General features: G+C 61.1%; 4 protein-coding genes across 4 annotated transcripts; 1 reads left to right on the top strand and 3 right to left on the bottom strand.

Annotated features, from left to right (window-relative positions):
* Window positions 1–877: 877 nt before the first annotated feature.
* RITA1 (RBPJ interacting and tubulin associated 1) lies at window positions 878–4,457 on the bottom strand. The gene is given in 4 exon segments (XM_077787155.1): window positions 878–2,729; window positions 3,306–3,984; window positions 4,161–4,381; window positions 4,383–4,457. Coding segments are annotated over 3 exon segments (831 nt in total). The 3' UTR covers window positions 878–2,729; window positions 3,306–3,449.
* Window positions 4,424–10,254, top strand: DDX54 (DEAD-box helicase 54). Its single transcript, XM_021549805.3, has 20 exons — window positions 4,424–4,494; window positions 5,267–5,402; window positions 5,489–5,559; window positions 5,642–5,827; window positions 5,916–5,965; window positions 6,074–6,115; window positions 6,359–6,454; window positions 6,565–6,686; window positions 6,850–6,911; window positions 7,035–7,166; window positions 7,420–7,630; window positions 7,906–8,040; window positions 8,264–8,485; window positions 8,573–8,646; window positions 8,727–8,924; window positions 9,086–9,231; window positions 9,306–9,419; window positions 9,506–9,610; window positions 9,792–9,895; window positions 9,973–10,254. Exons 1-20 carry the CDS (start codon window positions 4,456–4,458, stop codon window positions 10,194–10,196), a joined length of 2,469 nt encoding a protein of 822 aa, XP_021405480.2. The 5' UTR covers window positions 4,424–4,455; the 3' UTR covers window positions 10,197–10,254.
* Window positions 10,255–10,348: 94 nt separating this feature from the next.
* On the bottom strand, window positions 10,349–13,528 carry CFAP73 (cilia and flagella associated protein 73). The gene is made up of 8 exons (XM_077787294.1): window positions 13,465–13,528; window positions 12,703–12,829; window positions 12,095–12,200; window positions 11,847–11,951; window positions 11,580–11,780; window positions 11,259–11,480; window positions 10,827–10,985; window positions 10,349–10,731 (listed from the first exon to the last, which is right to left on the bottom strand). The coding sequence occupies exons 1-8, from the start codon at window positions 13,526–13,528 to the stop codon at window positions 10,636–10,638; spliced, it is 1,080 nt and encodes a 359-aa protein (XP_077643420.1). The 3' UTR covers window positions 10,349–10,635.
* On the bottom strand, window positions 13,384–19,599 carry VSIG10 (V-set and immunoglobulin domain containing 10). Its single transcript, XM_077787293.1, is given in 9 exon segments — window positions 13,384–13,929; window positions 14,046–14,206; window positions 14,319–14,331; window positions 14,601–14,711; window positions 14,823–15,116; window positions 15,854–16,135; window positions 18,816–19,100; window positions 19,307–19,421; window positions 19,423–19,599. Coding segments are annotated over 9 exon segments (1,527 nt in total). The 3' UTR covers window positions 13,384–13,840.
* Between the last annotated feature and the right edge of the window lie 223 nt (window positions 19,600–19,822).

The following is a 19,822-nucleotide window of genomic DNA, read 5'->3' as shown; positions in this document are numbered from 1 at the left end:
CCCCGGGACTCGCCGGGCCCTGCGAACCCCCCGGGACCGCCCGGCCCGGGACCCCCGGAACCCCGCGCCCCCGGCCCGGCCCCTCCGAACCGGCGCCCGCAGCGACGCGGCTCCTCCGCCCCGCCCCTCGCCTCCCATTGGCTGCTACAGCGCGGGCCACGCCCCAAGAGGCGTGGCCTCAACTCTCCCGCCAATCCGCGCACCGAGCCTGCTCCCACACCCTGCCCGAGGCTCCGCGTTCATCCCGCCTCCCCTCCCCGCCTCACGCAGCTCGCCTCGCCATTGGATACAAGCGCTGTCCCTCAAGGCAGATACAGGTGCTGATTGGCCCGAGGTGGCGGGGGTCGGCTCTGAGGGAAAGACGCGCAGGCTGCCATTGGCTGGACCGAGGCCACGCCCCGAGGTCAGGAAGGAGAGGAGCGGTCACCGGGCAACGGCGGCAGCGGGCGGGAGCGGCCCGGGGCCGAGGGGAGCAGGGCCGGGACCGGGACCCCGCCGCCCCCGGGCTGGACAGCCGCTACTGCCCGCTGCTCCCGGACCGGGACAGCCCCTCTCCCCACGCCGCACGCAGCCGGGCAAAGCGGATTCGCGGCCTCCCTGTCCGCACCCGGCTGGCGGCAGGAACGAGCCCGGCCCCGAGTGCAGCCCAGCCGGGCCCCGAGTGCAGGAGGTGCCGTGAGGGGTACCAGGCGCACTGGCTCTCAGAAGGCCCTGCAGCAGATGAAGCCTGCTAAGGTCAGGCTGCTGCCTGACCAAGGCTCTGCCAGCTCTGCTGGCTTTTGGAGCGCACCCGCTCCATCCCAGCACACTGCCGATTTCGGTGGAAACAGCCCTGCAGCAACACAGCTTCAAGCCCCAAGTAAGCAACGAGTCAGGGTGGAGTCAAAGGTGGAAAGTGAGGTTTATGTCAGTGCTGAGCAGGCAGAACAATGAGAGCAGCAGCAGGGAGGATCCTGAACTCGGTTCAGGCCTCTGTATTGACAGCTCTGGCCTGAGCTGAGCACCAGTGACGCTGGACAGGCCGGATCTGGAGGGAGGAAACAACCAAATATTTCCCCCACCTCCTTTCATTCAGATTTAATGTGGGTTTTCTTCCACGCGAGCACCAGCTCCAGCAGTAACAGAGCAGCTTTTGCTCTCCTGCTGGGCTGTACAGCTCTGGCAGAACAAGAGGACAGGGCAACAGTAAAGCACCAATGTGAGTGAGAGTCATGGAACAAAATGCAAACAACCCATTTATACTTAACCAACATTGTACTCATGTTGTACATAGCAAGGAAGTGCCAGTTCTGCGCTCCTGGAAGGCCTTGGTGACAACCTGGGCCAGTGTGGGACAGGAAAGTGTGGCTCATGAGATGACCTCTAGTTTCCCCCACATTCCTTGGACACTGAGTGCAGCAGTGGGGGTAGAGTGGCCAATCCTGGCCACACAGGCCACTATTAACTTGATTTTCAGATAAAATCTCTCCTTATTTTAAGAGGCTTCCTTTTTCAAGGACTCCAGCTCTCCAAGATCCCACTGGTTCAGTTCTCTGTTGCTTCGATTCCAGGGCAGTTCCCCCAGTTTGCTGAGGACTCACCTCGCTGGATCTCGCACCAGCTGCTGGAACAGCATTCCTGCTCCCGTGTCAATCCTCAACCCTCTTGTCTCCATCTAGTGTCCAAATCACATCTGGACTCTCCCAGCCCAGTGAGACCTGCAGCCTTCACCGCTTGCACGCCACTGTGCCCACATCCCAAACACAGCCGGTCAGGCTTGGACTGACACCAGCACTCCCAGCCCCTCCTCTGACAATGCCAAATTGTTTCCTGTCCCTCCAGTTTCACCCCAGCTGGAGAAGAGCTGCAGGATTGCCTCAGTGGGAAGCACAGGGAGAGATCCGAGAGCTCGGAGCAAATCACAAGGATCTTCACTCACCTTCTCAGGTTTTAATGTCAGGTTATTCTTGCTACCTGTCAGGCCAAGAAATGAGCAGAAGTTCCTCTCAGTGCAAGCTCCTGGCTGGCTCCAGCTCCAGCTGCTGAGGGGTCAAGGGCCAATCCTGCTGCTGTTCAAGGTGCAATAAAATAATTTCTGGGGGCAGAATGATGCTCTTAACCTGGCTTGGCGTGCCCTTGGGTGAATTTGAGCATTTCCCTCAGCATGGGAGTTACCACACTCCCCCTAATCTCAGCAGCTCTTCACTGCAGGCTCCCTCCCCAGGGAGCAGTGACTGCAAATCCAGGTCACCCACCCCATGTCCTTTATGCATCTCCAAACACACAGAGCTGCTCTTTCCCAGCTCAGCAAAGGAAGTGGAGGAGCTTTGGAGGTGCCCAGACCACTCAGCAGCACTCCCCAGATCCCAGATTTGTCTTGGAGCACTTATTTGGTGACACTGTGGCACTGCTGTGAGCACCTCACAACCCTCAGCCACAAAATTAGGGATTTACTCAGCACCTCCTCACACCACGAGCTGCCAAAATCCCTGTGCAGATCATTCTCTGTCACAAATCCCATCCAGCCTGGGACCGTCCCACTGCCAGCAGGATGCAGGGCAATGCTTCCCTCACCTCTGTGCTCGTCCTCCCTTGTCCTGCTTTGTCAGAGGAGTCCATAAGGTGTTGGTGGCACAAAGCATGGACAGCAGGGAGACACCAAGGCACGTGCTGTGCATAGAGGCAGAGGGAATGGAGCTCATTTCCTGGAGAAGGGAAGCTTTGGGAGTGCCTCAGCAGCCTCTCAATACCTGCAAAGAGGAGGCAGCCGTGAGGGTTGGGCCAAGGTTTGTGCAGAATGAGAGAACAGACACAAAATCAAACTAGAAAGGCTCTGACTGGATAAAGGGAGAATTTTCACCCTGAGCACAGTGGAGCAGTGGGAAGGAGGCCAGAGAGGCTGTGCAGCCTCTATTCCTAGGCATTTCTACCACCTTGGAGTGCCTCGAGCAGGCCAGACTAGGGATGTCCTGCATTCCCACAGGCAGGATGGAGCAGGACGCCCATCACCACACGTGCTCAGCAAAGGTCCCTCAGACCCCAAGTGCCCCAGCCACACTCCGCTGGGACCCCACCCAGCAGCACCCCCTGTTCTGGGAGCTGCATGGCCCCTGCCTGTCCCTGCAATGTCCGTGTACCTGTGCTGCACTGTGGGCACTCCTGTCTCCTACTGCTCCCACCTCCCTGCTGGATTTCCCAGACAGAGGAACCTCCTCTGACAACCCCTGGACATCTTGGGAAGCAGCTGCTCCCACCAGGCTCTCCTGCTCCGGTGCCCTGGGGCTGTGCCCTGAACCGGGAGGTCACTGCTCCCAGCACTGGGTCACCTCTGCTCCTGGTGTGTCTCCCAGCATGGAACAGCCCCATCCTTCGTTTCCAGCCACGGAAAGGCACAGGGTCCTCGTGGGCTTGGTCACAGAGAGGCCTCAGCTAGACTAAGGCTGTATGTACATCCAGAGGGACACTTGGCATCACTTCCAGGGGGGTCTGGCAGTGCAGCCACCTGCTGCCTTGGCATTCTTGGGCACGGGAGATCCGGACACGCTGTTGGACCGAGCCCTCACCAGAGAGCCCTGGGGGACAGCGGGGGTTGTTGGAGTGCTCCGGTTCTTCCACCTTTCTGTGCCGAGGTTGGCAGAAGGGTGAATCCCGTCCGGGGGGGTGCTCAGCCGGCTGACAGACTGGGAACGTGCTCTGGCAGGAGCACCCCAGGCTCTGGAGCAAGCGTCGCTGCGGGGATGCCTCCGGCCGCAGGACTTCTCCGTGTGGCCGGGCTCGGACGCGGCCGGAGGCGCGGAGGCCGGCGGGTGGACGGCTCGCAGGGGAGCGCCCCGGCAGCGTGGGGAAAGGCCAGGCTGGGTCTGGGGAGCCGGCGGGGGGCTCCAGAGCAGCGAGTGGAGCTTGGCTACATCCTCCTTCCTCATCCGCGGAGCCGCCCGGGCAGGACCCGCGGGCTTGGCAGCAAACAGGGACTCGTCACAGAAGGACGGAGCGTGGCTTCGGGACCTTGGCGGGCACAAGCGGAGAAACACGGGCCGGTTACAGCGGGGATTGCCAGGGGGGAGTGACCGAGAGCCGGCGGGCCGGGGGAGTGAGGCGCTCCCTAGGGCGGCCCGGGGACACCGAGGCGGAGCGAGCCCCGGACCGCGAGCGGCGGCGGAGCGCCCCGGGGCACGGCTCACCTGCACTGGCTGCCGGGCCGGGAGCCGCCGGCCGCGGGGGCCGCCCAGGGCGGCGGGAAGGCGGGCGGCGGCGGGCGGGCCCCCGCGGGCCGGCCGAACAGCGACTCGTCCACGAAGGACGGCCGTACCCGGCGGCGGCCCCGGGGGCCCCGCGGAGCGCGGGCGGCGGCGGCGGCCGAGCCTCCCAACGGGGCCGGACCCGCCGCCCGCATGGCCGCGGCCCCGGGGCGGAGCGGAGCGGGCCCGGCCCCTTCCGGAGCCGCCCCCGACACGCGGTTCCGCCGCCGCTACCGACATGGCGCCGCGCGCCCGCCGCCAGCCCCGCGGAGCGCCGGTACGGAGGGGCGGGAGCGGGCGGGCCCGAGTGAGACGTGTCCCTGCTCCCCGTGTCTCTGTATCCCGTGTCTCTGTATCCCCGTGTCCCTGTATCCCCGTGTCCCTGTATCCCCGTGTTCCTGCACCCCCGTGTCCCTGTTCCCCGTGTCCCTGCTCCCCCTGTCCCTGCTCCCCGTGTCCCTGCTCCCCGTGTCCCTGTTCCCCGTGTCCCTGCTCCCCGTGTCCCTGTTCCCCATGTCCCTGTATCCCCGTGTCCCTGCTCCCCCTGTCCCTGTACCCCCGTGTCCCTGCTCCCCGTGTCCCTGTTCCCCGTGTCCCTGCTCCCCGTGTCCCTGCTCCCCCTGTCCCTGTACCCCCGTGTCCCTGTACCCCCCTGTCCCTGCTCCCCCTGTCCCTGCTCCCCATGTCCCTGTTCCCCGTGTCCCTGCACCCCCATGCCACTGTGCCCGGTACTGGCCCCGGTCTCCATGTGCCGCTGCCCGCAGTACAGGTGCCCCCAGTGCCAGTGTCCCCAGTGCCCGTATTCCTGGTACACGCGTCCCCACTACCAGTGTCCCCAGTACCCATGTCCCAGTGCCAATACCCTTGTCCCAGTGCAAGTGTCCCTAGTACCCGTGTCCCAATGCTAATGTCCTGTGTACCAGTGTCCCAGTGCCAGTGTCCCCAGTACCCACGGTCACCGTCACTGGTGCCCCTGCCTGCCATGCCAGCCGTGCAGAGCTGCAGTGACCCTGGCCCATCACCGCAGCTGTGTCCCCCACTGTCCCCAGGTGCCTGCGACCCCACTGCCCGCCTTCCCCACCACCGCCGAGGAGGACGATGGCGCTGATGCTGAACTGGACACTCAGGCCATGGTGCGGGCCCAGAACCAGAAGAAGAAGAAATCCGGGGGCTTCCAGTCCATGGGTACGTGTGAGGCAGGGGAAAACTGTCCCTGGGACAGGGACTATCCCCTCCTGCTCATGCCCCCTCACTTGTCCCTGTTCCCCTAGGTCTCAGCTACCCTGTCTTCAAGGGCATCATGAAGAAGGGCTACAAGGTGCCCACACCCATCCAGAGGAAGGTGAGCCTGGGGAGCAGTGGGTGCCTGTCCCAGGGGGTGGCAGTGGGACAGTGACAGTGATGGTGACAGTGGTGTCCCACAGACCATCCCCGCCATCCTGCGTGGCCGGGATGTGGTGGCCATGGCCCGGACGGGCAGCGGGAAGACGGCCTGTTTCCTCATCCCCATGTTCGAGCGGCTGAAGGCGCCCAGCCAGGCCGGGGCACGCGCCCTCATCCTCTCACCCACCCGGGAGCTGGCCCTGCAGACCCTCAAGTTCACCAAGGAGGTACAGGGGACCTGGGGGCGAGTGGGAACAACGGGGGCAATGGGTTTGGTGCTGCATCCCACCAAGGAGTTTATTCCTCACCCTGCAGCTGGGCAAGTTCACTGGCTTGAAGACAGCCCTGATCCTGGGAGGAGACAAGTAAGCTGTCCCCATGTCCCCTCCAATCCCTGCTTCCCTGAGCTTCCCCAAAACCTGGTGAGGGGCTGAGCTGTACGGTGCCACCCCAGCCTCTCCCCTCTCTCACAGGATGGAGGACCAGTTTGCTGCCCTGCATGAGAACCCTGACATGTGAGTGGGGCACAAGGAGGGGACCCAGTGGGGAAATGGCCACCAGCCATCCGGAGATGACACTGGTGTTCAGAGCTGGTGTGCCTGATGGGCATTCCTGGTGTTCCCTTGGAGCAACGTCCTGTGGGACAGCAGGGTCCCTGTTGTGCTGCCTTTGGGTTGGATTTGGGACATGTTGCCAGGATGGTGTGGGGACACTGCCTCCCCCTTGGCCTGGTCCTGTCACCACCTCTGTCCCCGCAGAATCATAGCCACCCCTGGGCGCCTGGTGCACGTGGCAGTGGAGATGAAGCTGAAGCTGCACACCGTGGAGTACGTGGTGTTTGACGAGGCCGACAGGTCAGCAGGGCACAGGGGTGTCCCCAGGGCTGGCAGTGTCCCCACACGGGCGAGAGGCCCAGGGAGTGGCAGGGAGGGACCTGCCATGTCCCACATCCCCTCCCCTGCAGGCTCTTTGAGATGGGCTTTGCTGAGCAGCTCCAGGAGATCATCGCCCGGCTCCCAGACTGCCACCAGACCGTGCTGTTCTCCGCCACGCTGCCCAAGCTGCTCGTCGAGTTTGCCCGGGCTGGTGAGGAGCTGGGGGCAGGTGGCGCTGGGGACAGGGACATGGCACAGGCCTGCAGCCAGGCCGAGCCCAGCACTAGGAGAACCAAGCTGGATTAATGCTGTGCCAAGTGGGTGTCCCCAGCAGGACACCCCGTGAGTGACCCATGTCCTGTGTGTCACCACAGGCCTCACTGAGCCGATGCTGATCCGCCTGGATGTGGAGTCCAAGCTGAGTGAGCAGCTCAAGGTGAGACGGGTGGGGGGAGTTCTTGATGGGCTTTGTGCCCCCTACCCCCTGCAAGCCACGTGGCCCTGAGGAAGGGACAAGGGTGGCGGTGGTGGCACAGGGCTGAGGACTGTCCTGCTGCAGCTGGTGTTCTTCCACGTGCGCGGGGACGACAAACCGGCCGTGCTGCTCCACCTGCTCCGCAGCGTGGTGAAGCCCCAGGACCAGACAGTCGTCTTCGTGGCCACCAAGCACCACACAGAGTATCTGAGGGAGGTACGTGGCATTTGGGGGTGCCCATGTGGGGTCTGCAGCTGGGGCAGGTCCCTGCTGGAATATCTCCATCTGTTTCACTGGGTTGAAGGAGAAACCCTAGAATATGTGATCATGGAGGTGCTGCATCCATTCACCCCTCAGAAAGAGAAGGGAGCACAGTGGGATTTGGAGGTCCAGGTGGCCACTCTGGAGTCTCTGGCCCTGTCTCTCTGCTGAGGGCACATCCATCCAATCTCTGTTCCCTCCTTCCCAGCTGCTGACAGCACAGGGCATCCGCTGCACCCACATCTACAGCTCTCTGGACCAGACCGCCCGCAAGATCAACATTGCCAAGTTCTCCCAGGGCAAGTGCCCAGTGCTGCTGGTCACCGACGTGGCCGCCCGGGGGCTGGACATCCCCATGCTGGACAATGTCATCAACTTCAGCTTCCCTGCCAAGGGCAAGCTGTTCCTGCATCGTGTCGGTGGGTGCCAGTGCCCAGCTATGCTGAGATGAGGGACAGACTGGGGACAAGCAGTGTCAGTGATGTCCCAGCTGGACTGTGAAAGCTCTTGGGGGCAGGACTGGTATCTTCCTGTAGAATTTCCCCCTGCCCCTTCCCCAGCCACCCACAGCCCCTTGCCAGCCATGCCCTCACGGTAAATGTCACATGTGCAGACTGCCAGGGACACCTTGCCTGGGTGGGGCCAGGCTGGACTGGCTGGGTATGGTTTCCCATTCTCCTCTTGCCTGTGCCAGGTCGCGTGGCCCGAGCTGGCCGGAGTGGCACTGCCTACTCACTGGTGGCTCCCGATGAGATGCCCTACGTGTTCGATCTCCACCTCTTCCTGGGCCGCCCGCTCGTCCTTGCTGGAGCCCAGGAGATGCCTGCAGGTGAGGGGTGGCTGTGTGGCCACTGGGGTGTTATCCTTGGCCAGTGCTGGAGTTTGTGGTGGGCCCTCACACAGATGGGGAGAATGGTGTGTTGGGGGCTGCAATAGACCCTGTGTGTGGGGGATGCTGATTGAACAGTGCTGAGCTCCCTGGAGCTGTCAGCTCTGCTCTGAGACATCCAGGGTGAGTGCTGGGAGGTGACACGGTGTGCCCTGGGCTGCAGATGCTGGCGGGGTCCTGGGTCGTGTCCCGCAGAGCCTGGTGGATGATGAGGAATGCCTGCTGCTGACGGACCACCAGGGCTCTCTGGAGCTGCGCAGCCTCCGCCGCGTCGCCGACAACGCCCACAAGCAGTACCTGCGCTCCCGGCCCGGCCCCTCGCCAGAGTCCATCAAGAGAGCCAAGGACCTGGATGTGTCCCAGCTGGGCATGCACCCCCTCTTCAGTGAGTGCTGAGGGGGTGCCGAGGGAGGAGGCCCCGTTGCCCTCCCCAGGAAACTCATCTGTGCCCCTCTCCTGCCTGCCTTCCCAGGAGCTCGCTTCGAAGACACCGAGCTGCAGAGGCTGAAGTTAGTGGATAGCATTAAAACCTACAAGTCCAAGGCGGTGAGTTGAGACAGAGGGCAGGGGAGGGGAGGGGAGACCCACGTGGCTCACTGGGAATCATGCTCCTGCCCTGGGGACAGACCATCTTTGAGATCAACGCCACATCCCGGACACCGGCCAGCACCGTGATGCGATCGAAGCGGCGCCACGACCGTGCCCTGATCGAGAAGTTCCAGCGTGGGCAGCAGGAGAAGCGGGCAGCAGCACTTAAAGGGCAGGGGCTGTGCCCAGCCACTCCCGAGCCCCAGGATGGAGAAGGAGAGCAGGAAGACCTCCAGGTGATTGGGTCATGGATGCAGGAACTGCTGCAGAGCTGCCTTGGCCCAGTGCTGGCAGCACCAGGGCCCCAAGTTGGAGCTGGGGCTTGGGGGTTGGTGCAGAGACTTGTGGGGATGTTGGGGGGACGTAGCTCCCAAACCCTTCCACTGTCTTCATCCAGGATGTGTTCTCCAATGTGGGGGGCCAGAAGCGAAAACGGGGCCAAGGAGGGGAAGATGGTCCCAGGAAAAAGCCGCAGCAGCCGGCACAGCAGGCTGAGGATTTCTACATCCCATACCGGCCCAAGGACTTTGAGAGTGAGCGGGGGTAAGTCTGGGGGGGCTCCTGTGCTGTCCCCTCCCAGCTTGTGTGGGGGCTGCTCTCATCACCCCCCTTTGCAGGCTGAGCGTGGGTGGCGAGGGCAGTGCCTTCGAGCAGCAGGCAGCCGGGGCCGTGCTGGATCTCATGGGCGACGAGAACCACAACCTCAACAAGAACAAGCAGCTGCTGAAGTGGTGAGCAGGGTTTGCCCATGGGCTGGAGGGAGACCCAGGGCTGGGGGTGGCACTGCTCAGTCCCACCACCCTTCTGTCTCTCGCAGGGACCGCAAGAAGAAGCGGTTTGTGGGGCAGACGGGCCAGGAGGACAAGAAGAAGGTGCGGACGGAGAGCGGGCGCTACATCAGCAGCTCGTACAAGAACAACCTGTATCCTGCCATGGGCACTGCTGCCTGCCTGGGCTGGGCGCTGCAGGAGCAGGGCTGGACCCACGTGTCAGGGCTCCATCCCCTGCCAGGGCAGCAGTCAGAGGAGGGAGCACAGTCTGACAGCTACAGCACAGGGTCAAGGGAAGAATCACCACGAGTTCCCTTAACACACCCATCCCAGCTATGAGAAGTGGAAGCAGAAGTACAAGGTTGACGAGCGGGATGAGGACGAGGAAGGGCCACGCAGCAGGGAGCAGTTCAGGGGGAAGCACAGGCGTGGGCACGGTGAGTACCCGAAGCGAGCAGCAGAGCCCTGCGCTGCTCCCCTCGGCCCGGCTCTGAGCACAGCCGTGTCCCCGCAGGCGCCGCGCAGCCCCCGGCGCAGGGCAGGGTGCGCTCGGAGCTGAAGAACAAGCAGCAGATCCTGAAGCAGCGCAAGAAGGCGGCCAAGCAGCGCTTCCTGCAGAGCGGGGGCCTGAAGCGCCTCAAGGCCCGCAACCGGCAGCGCGTGCAGGAGCTGCGGCAAATGGCCTTCGGGCGCCGGGCGGGCGCTGCCAAGAAGGGCAAGCTGAGGAAGAGGATGTAGGGGACACGTCTGGGCTGGGAGCTGGGGACAGGGACAGTAACTATTCGTTGGTTTTGCATCCCAGCTTCTCTTTGTCCTTGCTCCAAGCATCGTGCCTGGGGTAATTTCTACCCTAGAGACACAAGAACAAGCAGGTGCTGCGGCTGCACAGCTGGATGTATTTTGATGTATTTTGATGTGAACCACCTTCAGAGATGCCAACAGCAGCTCTGTCCTCCTGCCTGGGGTGCTCTGTGCAGGAGGGAACCTTGGGAGTGCTCTGAGCCTGCCTGGGTGTGGTGTCACCCCAGTGTGACTGTGCCACTGCCATTCATGTTGCCTCTTGACATGGGGTTTTCAGACTCACAGGGAATTACCTCCATCCCCACAGGTCCTGTGGCTCCATGCTGGCCCTGGCAGCCTCTCCCCATCCCCAGGAGCAGGCAGGTGTCCCCAGGGGCTATTCCTGCCCCTGAAGCAGCCTGACACTCCTGTGGTGCTGTGGGTGTGTGCCAGTGGCACAGATGTCAGCCAGGGCCCGCATGCAGAGCAGCAGCTGTGGAGATGGGAGATTGATGCCACAGCCATCCAGGGATGTAAATGCCCCTGTGTGTCCCCAGCCCCACTGCCCCAGGAAAGGGTTGTGCTGACCATGTCCAGCTGGGCCTTCGTGTCCTCCTGGGCTCTGTCCATGGGGATCCTGAGCTGTGCAGTGGTTTGCTGGAAGAGATTCAGCACAGCCAGCTTGATCTGCCCCAGCAGCAGGGTCTTCTGGATGGCTGTGCTCTGGATGTGGGTCCAGCACGACTCCTGGAGGACCGAGTGAGCCCCTGGCCACCGCCCTGTGTCCTTCTGTGCCCCCCAGGCCAGACCAGGGGGACCCAGGAGTCCTGGCTGTGTATCCCCCCCAGGCAGAGCTGCTGCTTTTTGGGCATGTGGGTATGCTCAGCTCAGCCCAGAAGGCTGCAGCCCAACTTGGCACCTCCACCTACCGCATTGGGCATCTCCCTTGTGCAGCACACCTGAAGTCTGTACTGCTGCCCCTCTCCCTGGGGGTCCTTGGGCAGCCCACATCCCCCTTACCCACTGGAGCACATCTCGGCGGGCAGCCTCCAGGCATGCGTGGAGCCGGGCCAGCTCGTTCCTGGTGCCCAGGAGCTGGGTGCTGCTCTCCTGACGGTACCGCTGGAGCTGTGCCCTGCCCTGGGCCAGCTGCTCCTGCCCGGCTTCTGCCTCCCGCGCCAGGGCTGCCCGCACCCCCGCCAGCACCCCGAAGTGCACCAGCATGGCCGGCACGTCCTGGAACTGGGCAGTGGGAAGCGGCTGAGGCCGGAGCGCTGGAGGGATGACCCCTCCAAGGGGCTTGGGGACACGCAGGGTGGCACCGCAGGAGCCCACGCTCACCTGCCCCATCGTGGCCAGCGCGTCCCGCAGGTAGTCCCCGAAGGGCCGGAGGCTCCGCAGGCGCCGGGCCAGGCGCTCCCGGTGCCGCCGCAGCCGCTCCAGCTCCCGCTGCAGCCGGGCGGCCTCGGCTCGCTCCGCCGCCGCCCGCGCCCGCTCCTCGCCCGCCCGGCGCAGCGCCCGCTCCCGCCGGGCCGCCACCGCCTGCGCCGTGTCACCGCGTCAGCGGGCACCCTCCGGCCCGCCCGGCCCCGGCCCCCAGCCCGGCACCTTGAGGAAGGAGTCAAAGCTGAGCACGGCGCCGCGGTGCTGCTCCTGCCTCCGGGCCAGCTGCTGCCGGCGCTGCGCCAGGCGCTGCATCCGCTGCTGGAACTCCTGCGGGATCGCAGGGTGTGGAGAGCATCTCCCTCCGCTTGTGCACAGCCCGGCCCGCAGCCCGCGGGGAGCTGGGGACACCCTGCCAGCCCCCTTGTCCCCGCGGTACGCCTGCGGCGCCCGGGGGCTGGGGCCGCCCTCACCTGCCGCTGGGTCTGCAGCTGCCGCTCCACCTCCGCCACCTCCCGCCTCTTCAGGAGCACACGAGTGGATGGAGGCAGCGCGGCGAGGTCCCGCGGTGCCACCGTCCTGCCACGGGCTGCGTGCAGCTCGGCCGGGCTGCGGAGGAAAGCCTGGGCAGGGCATCTGCCACCGTCCCACGGGCCACCGCTGTCCGCGGGGCTCAGGAGGGGAGCCTGGCCCGGCTCCCCGGTGCGTGCAGGGGTTGTCAGGAGCCACACAGGCTTAGCCCTGCCTGCATTCATGTTCTCGCCCACCCTCGTTCCTGCCCAGCCCTCCCACTTCAGCCTCCCCTACTTGGAGCCCCCCAGCACCAGTGCTGCTCCCCAGGGAAGGGCAAGCCACACCATAACCTCAGCTTTGTTGTTAGAACCTGGGGAATCCCCCTGCCTGCCCCTGCCCGTGGCTGCAGTGTTCTCTCCTCCCTGGGAGCCTCAGCTGGGGACACTACACCCACCCAGTGGCACTCATCTGGTAGCAGCACCCGGAGATGGGAACACAAACCGAGATCTCGGGGCACGCAGGACATGCTGGTCACCTGTCACAGGGAGGACAGGGGGGTGTCACTCACAGCAGCCGCAGCTTGTCCCGGAAAGCCTCTCGCAACCGCTCCTGCAGCTCCGAGTCCATCTCGGCCGGTCCCTCCTCCTCCTCGCCCAGGAGCCTGCGGGGGAGCTGGGACGGGGACAGCCGAGGTGCTGGCAGCACAACAGAGTTGCCAGGGGCAGCCAGAGGCTCCCGCAGCTCCCTGGGATTTTCCTGGCTTGGCTCCGAGCGCTGCTGCAAGGGCGCGGTGCCGGGCACAGGGAATGCACCAGGGCTGCTTGCAGGGAGGATCCTACTCCCAGCCCTCAAACCATCCCATCCTTCCCTTCCAGCCACACTCCGTTCCCTCCAGCCCTCAGACCCCACTCCAGCCCCTGAGAACCCTCTGGTCCTTCAGAGACCACTGTGCACAGCCAGACCCCAACCACCATCCCCACCCCTCCCTGTTCCAGCTCCCACTCTTCTGACACCCCAGGGATGTCTCAGACCCCCTGACTTCACCCACAGCGCAGACCTTGCCTCTCTGCGTGTCCCAGGAGTGCTTCCCTTCCACTACACAGGCCATCAGACCCTTGTGATCCCCTGTGTGCTGCCAGGCCCCTCTGTCCCCCCGTATGTGTGCTCATGGCCCCCTTTCCCTACACGCACACTTGACAAGGAACAGATTAACTCCTGACTTGGACACAGAGAAACACTGCAGAAGGAATAGGGGAAAAATATTTATAATACAAACAATTCAGCCTTCCCAGAGTCAGTGTCAGCCATGTCCTGCCCACACAGCCCTCACTTCTCCCCTTGTCACAGGACCACCGTGGCCCCGTGGTGACTTTGTCCATCCCAGAGCTGCTCATGGGGACAGAGTCAGAATCCCACACAGGAATTCAAGTCTATCACAGGCATTGAAGTGAAGGAGTGGTCCCATGCTCTGCCTGTGCTGGGTGTCACCTTGTTTTAGGGACATCCAAGATAAGGAGGAAATTGAAGAGAAGAAATGAAGAAACATGGCTGGAGAAGGACGGAGTGGAACTGTGGAAGCAGGTGGAGAGAGAGATGGAACGCTCTGTCTGAAGCATCCTGGGCCAGGACACAGCCAGCCTGTGCTCAGCCACACACAGTGATGGCCTGCTTGATGCTGGATTCCAGCTGGAGCTCTGTGTGCTTCTTCAAGGAGGGATAGAAGCTGTGAGCCTCGTGCCTCTCTCTTCTCTCACTTCCTGCGTAGAGACCTCACCATGGAGCTCGTCATCGTCACCTACACAGGGCACAGAGCAGCAGCATCTCAGCTACAACAGCAATCAAGAATTCCTCTCTCCCTGGCAGCTGCTCTGGGATGACCCAGAGCTCAGCAGGGAGCAGGTGGCTCCTCACCTTCTGTGAGGTGGTTCAGGTGAGCAGCCTGGGCCTTGCTCCCACCAACCAACGCCATGGCCTCGTGCTCGGTGCAGCTGCTCAGGGTCTCCTCGAACCCCTTCCCCTCCTCGTCATCTTCAGAGTCCACCAGCACTAAGATATCCCCTGAGTCTGCATTCCTGGGAACAGCAGAGCAAGCTGGATAAAAGGCTGAGGAGAGCCTGTTCCCTGCCCTACAGGAAGGCTGAGTAGTGATGCCATGAGGGACTGGGCTGAGGAATGTCAACTCACCTGAACGCAGCACCTCAATGGGAGAGAAAAGAGAGACAACATTAGAAACTGCCGCTCTGGGAGTGCCACTGGTTTTACTGGACTGGACAACCCCTGCCAATCCTGCCTCCATGTCTGTGCCTCCCCCAGGTGGTCACTGGCAGACCCGTGCAGAGGCATGGACGTGGAGGTGACCTGCCCAGACACGGCACAGGCAACCCTGACTGACTCCAGCACACGGGGAGGGACAAGGGTTAGGGATAGACCCCAGAAAGAAGGAACCAACCCCTAACCAATCCCTACCTCTGAGGCACAGGAGGGGATTGTAGTACAGCACAACCCCGGTGACGGTGAGCACAGTCAGTAGGGACAGGACCACCACAGCACCCACAACCCCAAGGATGTTCACCGGCTCTGCAGAGAGGGAACACAGATGGATGAGGAATTCTCAGAGAAAACCAAACTTTGCAAACCAAAGAGCAGGTGTGCAGTGTCCCCAGGCCCTCCTGCCACAGCCCCACTCACGCTTCACCGTGAGGCAGACGAAGAGCTCCCTGAGCCCCACGGGGTTCTGCGCCTTGCAGACGTAGCAGCCGCCGTCAGTGCCCTGGGAGCAGTTCTGGATGGTGAGCCGGGACACGTTGCCCTCCTGGGCGATGAGGAACCTCCCCCCAGGCTGGATCTCCACCTCGGGCTGGGTGATGTCCCGGAGCCAGCTGAGCCGAGCTGCCGGGGTGCCCTCGGTCACCCGGCAGGTCAGGGTCACGTTGTCACCCACAAAGCAGGTCTGTGGGGGCTCCGATTCCAGGGAAGGGCGTTCTGCACAGCCCCGGGGGAAAAGAAAACAAAAACAAGAGTCAAGGAGGGAATGGAGGCAATTAACATAACGAGCAATCAAGCTTCTGGCTGATTAATAATCATTAACAGAAGGGAGGCAGGTAGGAGTCTGGGAGTCAGCATTTGGCTCACTCAGGAGCCTCCCAAGGAGCGACCTGAGCAGCTTTCAGTCCCCTCTGACACCTGTCTTCACATCCCCAGGGAAAAATGGCCTGAGGGTAGCCAGCAGGTAGATGGCAGAGAGGAGAACAGCAGCCCAGGCATTACTTTCCTTGGGATCAGCAGAGCTCTTGTGAAGCCTTGACAACCCTTGGAGGATAAATACAACCCAGATTTCCACCAGCCACTCAAATCCCTGAGATGCCTGAAGGGCACACACAACCCTTAAACCCACCCTTATCAAACCTCATCTCAAGCTGCCCACAGCCCCCAAACCACCTCTCACTTTCACACAGGTGTGTGGGAGCTTTCCACAGGTGAAAACACTGCTGGGGTGGAATTTGTTGGCCCGTGAAGATGGGCTCAAAATACAGCTCACCTACAACTCTTCCATGATGGATATCAGCTGCAGGACATCTGTACCTCAGGTGCCCTGCCATGTCACCTCCTGCCTTCCCTGACTTCCTCAGTGCTCTGGAGAGCAGGGAATGACCAGGGTACCCACCTCCCCCCTGTTCACCAGCTTCATTAGCAGTTAATGAGGCAGCAAATCCACTCACTTATCTCCACAGTGCAGGCAGGCTGCTCCTGCTTCACCACGTGGCTGCCCACACACTTGAAGACTTTTCGGTGGGAGAGGTGGGAGCTGTTCAGTGTCTCCACGTGGGTGTCTGAGGAGCTGGTGGAGCTGATGACCCAGCTGGAGTTCTCCAGATCCTGCCCCTCTTCTCTCCAGTGCAGGGTGGGGTGGGGGTACCCCCCGGGCCAGCTGCAGAACAGCTGCAGCATCAGCCCTGACGAGGAGCTCTCAGCCCAGCACTTTGGGGTTGCCTGTGGTGGATCTACCAGCAAAGACAGCACATGGTGAGAAACACTTGCAGGGCTGGAATTCATTTGTCACCATTCCCCTTGAAAAATCTTTCCTGTTTCCCTGCAAGTCTTGCTCTCTGATCTGCATCCCACAGCCCCAGGTGTGCACAGCTGTAAGTGACAGCCAGCAGGGACCAAGAGGGGCTGTCACAGTCCCCACAGCCAAGCCTTGAGGGAGGGAAAAATGTTTGCCAGAGCTTTATCCAAAGGATATGAGATAAACACAGCAGGACAATGAAATCCCACTGCCCTGGTCCTCCTGGCACAGCTACCAGGGAGGGACACTGAGTCCTCACTTGAGAGCAAGGCACAGTCCTGGCTCTCTCCCAGCTGCTCCTTCCAAACCTGATCCACACACGTGCTGATTTAACAGCCAGAGGGATCGTGGACTCTGATCCAGACAGAATTAACAGGCCATGCCTCTGTGTGTGCCTAATGCAGTGCTGAACAAGGCCCCACCAAGAGATCAAACCAAAACAAGCCCCACGCTGGAGGTGCCAAAGGGATGTCTGAGGCTTATTTTGGGGAGTATTTATTCACAGGACTTTGAAATTACTTGAATTAATAAAAAAAACCATCATGGCAAACCCTGGTGTGAGCTGCAAGAACACACCTTCCCAGGGCTTGTCTCTGTAGGAACTGTACACACACCTCAGGTGATCTTTGAAACCACCCAGCTCTGGCAAGAAAGTTCTCGGCAACACTCCTTGTGTCCCATGTCTGGGGAGGATCAAACTGATCCCAAACCCTGGCTGTGGTTAATAGTGCATCCTGTCAGCCTGAACCAGCAGAAACTGCCCCACATCAGTGGGACACAGCCCCTCCAGGATGTCCAGCCAGGGCTGAACTTTGTGTGCTGACCCCAGGAACAAACTCCTGAAGCCATCAGCTTTACATCCTGAACTCCCAGGCTCTCCCAGCACAGCTCTGTCTAAAGAAATCTGCTCCCATAAAGTTAACAAACTAAAAGCTTAAAAATATCCACCTTCCCAAAACACCAGCAAAAAGGACCTGTTGTGGTTTGACCCACAGAAAAGCCAACAGTTCTTGCATCAACCCACACACAGATGTGCCAAGGGATCCCTGGAGGTGTGGAACTGCACGTCTCTTTCCCATCCAAAACAAACACAAAACCACAGCCCAAGGCAGGGCTGCACCTTTGTCCTGTCACTAGAATGTTTACTGCTCGTGAGGTTTCCAAAGTGCAGTTTTAAACAAAAACAACTTTTTGGTACCACCCATGGGATGGGTTGAAGACTGTCAGCTGGTTATTCCCACAAAAAACCTCTGCATATCTTGGGAGGCTCTTCCACAGCAGTGCCAAGTCTGTGTCCAAAATTTGCTCCAGGCCAGGGTAAAATGTTCCACCAATAGAGATGTGAAAAAATGGGGCCCTGCTACAGGTCAGAGGCTGAACTTCCAACTTTTGCTGATGCTCCTCCCACTGAGCTAAAGCATCTCCAGAAATCTCCTTCTCACCTATCAAAGGCTATGCCCACATCACCTTTGTTGTACTTGGAAATTAATTGACACAATTAATTTCAGACTAACAAATGAAATCCAGAATGCAGCACACACTTGACACCCCATAAATATGTTTGGCTCCCAAGTGTTCTGCCCCAGTGCTCCAGATTTGGGGCTCCCCACTCCTTGGCCCAGTGCCTACAGATCTATTCCCTGAAGCAGTCTGGGGTTCAATCCTTCCACACCTCCACCTGCACGTTCCTTGTTGCAGGAAGAGAACTTTTACTCCTGTAAACTTTCAAGAGGTTAATCTGTACAGAACAGGTGCAGTGTTTACACACAGGTAGAAGGAAGGAACACCCTGAAGGCAAACAGGTCTCACACATGGAAAGAACAGCAAGAAAGGAAAGGGCCAAGGGAGTACAGAGGGTCAGAATGCAGAGGATTTTCCCTCTTCTCAATCATAAAGGGACTAAGAGTGGCAGGAGATGTGGGGGGGGACTGTTCCCATGGAATACAGGAGGCATCAGGGCAAAATAATGGTTCCCTGGTAGAAGCAGGAAGGATTAATTGCTGGAGCACTTTCCAGCCTGACTTCCACCTGTGCTCTGAACATTTCTAAGGGAATGAATGGATGAAATACAGATAGAAAAGGGTAAGAGCACCAGAAGACACAGAGGGGCTGAAAGAACTGGCTTGTGCTGCTAACAGGTACACTCTCAGGATACTGCTCCCACATAAATCTGAGGAATTTTGTACTTCCATCAATGTAAGACTTCTCAGCTGGGAAGAGTTCTCTCACTAGAAGGATGGCCCAGCACATCTACCCCAAACAAGGGAAAGCAGACAGCAAGCAGCATCCCCTACCCCATGTTTTATGGAGACTCAAGTCAACCAGACTCTGAGAAAAAGTGTCCCCTTGGAACAGCTACAGAGAATGGAAGATGTGCCCAAAAACTCGTGAAGAAGAGACACAACAAGGACTTGAGAGTTGGCATTTCCCCTACATATGCTAGACCTGTGACAGGCCACTTGGACACACATTTTGGTGCTTGTTAGCAGATGTGAGAGAGATTATGCACCATAAAGCCGTTTGCACTTTCTAAATATTATTTTTCCACCAGTGCCAGATGACTTTGGGGATGTGGAAGGCAGAGGGGAGGAAGCTCAGCTGTGGGGATGACTTACTGGCCACCAGGAGCTGCACCCTGTGCTCATGGTCCGTCTTGTTGAGCACTTCCCTGCAGGTGTAGTTGCCCTGGTCCTGCAGACGCAGCTCCGAGATGCTCAGGGAGCTGTTGTCCACCAGGGAGAAGCGGACGTCCGGGGGGAAGGAGACCCTCGAGGAGAAGAGGGGCGGGAAGGAGTGCGGGTCCCCCTGGAACCAGACCACCTCGGCGGCGTCCTTGGACACGTTGCGGCACAAGAGGAGGATGCTTCCTCCCAGCTGCCCAAAGACCACTTCATCTGTTCCTGCAAGAGAGAAGGGACGGCGTTAGGGATGAAGGGAATGGGCAAAGCCGGCTGCTGCAGCAAAGAGCTGGATAGCTCATCTGTGTCAGCCCTCTGAGGTGCTTGTGAGGGCACTGCTGAGGGACCTCGGAGGGGAATAAAAACATCCAGCGCACATCAGGAAAGGGGACAGAGCTCCCTGCTCCCCTCCCCTCAGCCCGCGCTACCTGCGGCCTCCCGGCGCGGCACCAGCCTCCAGAAGCAAAGGGCGAGCAGGAGCCGCGCCGGCAGCATCCCGCCCAGGCGCTGCACGGCTGTGTGCCGCCGCCAGAGCCCCGCGGAGGCGGTGCTGCCCGGCCGCCGCCCCGGCGGGAGGCCTGGGGAGGGCGGGCGGGCGTGCCCGGCCGGGGGGACCCGCCCGCCGGGGCCCGTGAGGGGCCCGGGATGGGGTTTGTCCGCCCGCCGGCTCCCGACGCCTCAGAACCGCCGGCCGCCATCTTGGGACCCCCCCGCCCGCCATCTTGGGGTCACCTCACGCCCCCCTCGGCCGTGTGGGGCGGCCTCAGCCGAGCGGGGCCCGGGAGGCTTTGAACCGGAGGGAGCCGCGTGTGCTGAGCGGTGTTCCCTGAGCGCTAAGCGACCCTCACAGCCAGAACGCTGCTCTAATCCATCCACTTACAGGCACCCCACAAGCCGCAGAGCGGGAAGAGCACAGATAAACGCTTGTTCCCCTGTGTAACCCC

The sequence above is a fragment of the Lonchura striata genome, chromosome 18 (assembly GCF_046129695.1).
Source record: "Lonchura striata isolate bLonStr1 chromosome 18, bLonStr1.mat, whole genome shotgun sequence".
Taxonomy (NCBI): Eukaryota; Metazoa; Chordata; class Aves; order Passeriformes; family Estrildidae; genus Lonchura; species Lonchura striata.
Note: the sequence above shows the minus strand (reverse complement) of the source record. Positions and strands in the feature narration are given on the sequence as shown.

What these genes read in the sequence shown, in the direction of transcription:
- DDX54 (XM_021549805.3), top strand. Translation starts at nt 4,456, where the DNA reads ATGGCGCCGCGCGCCCGCCGCCAGCCCCGCGGAGCGCCG. An exon ending in CCACACCCATCCAGAGGAAG is followed by an intron (nt 5,560 to 5,641) that starts GTGAGCCTGGGG and finishes GGTGTCCCACAG; the next exon opens with ACCATCCCCGCCATCCTGCG. An exon ending in CTGATCCTGGGAGGAGACAA is followed by an intron (nt 5,966 to 6,073) that starts GTAAGCTGTCCC and finishes CCTCTCTCACAG; the next exon opens with GATGGAGGACCAGTTTGCTG.
- CFAP73 (XM_077787294.1), bottom strand. Translation starts at nt 13,528, where the DNA reads ATGAGCAGCTCTGGGATGGACAAAGTCACCACGGGGCCACGGTGGTCC. An exon ending in GTCCTGTGACAAGGGGAGAA is followed by an intron (nt 12,830 to 13,464) that starts GTGAGGGCTGTG and finishes TTGTGCTGCCAG; the next exon opens with CACCTCGGCTGTCCCCGTCC. An exon ending in GCCGAGATGTGCTCCAGTGG is followed by an intron (nt 10,986 to 11,258) that starts GTAAGGGGGATG and finishes TCGGTCCTCCAG; the next exon opens with GAGTCGTGCTGGACCCACAT.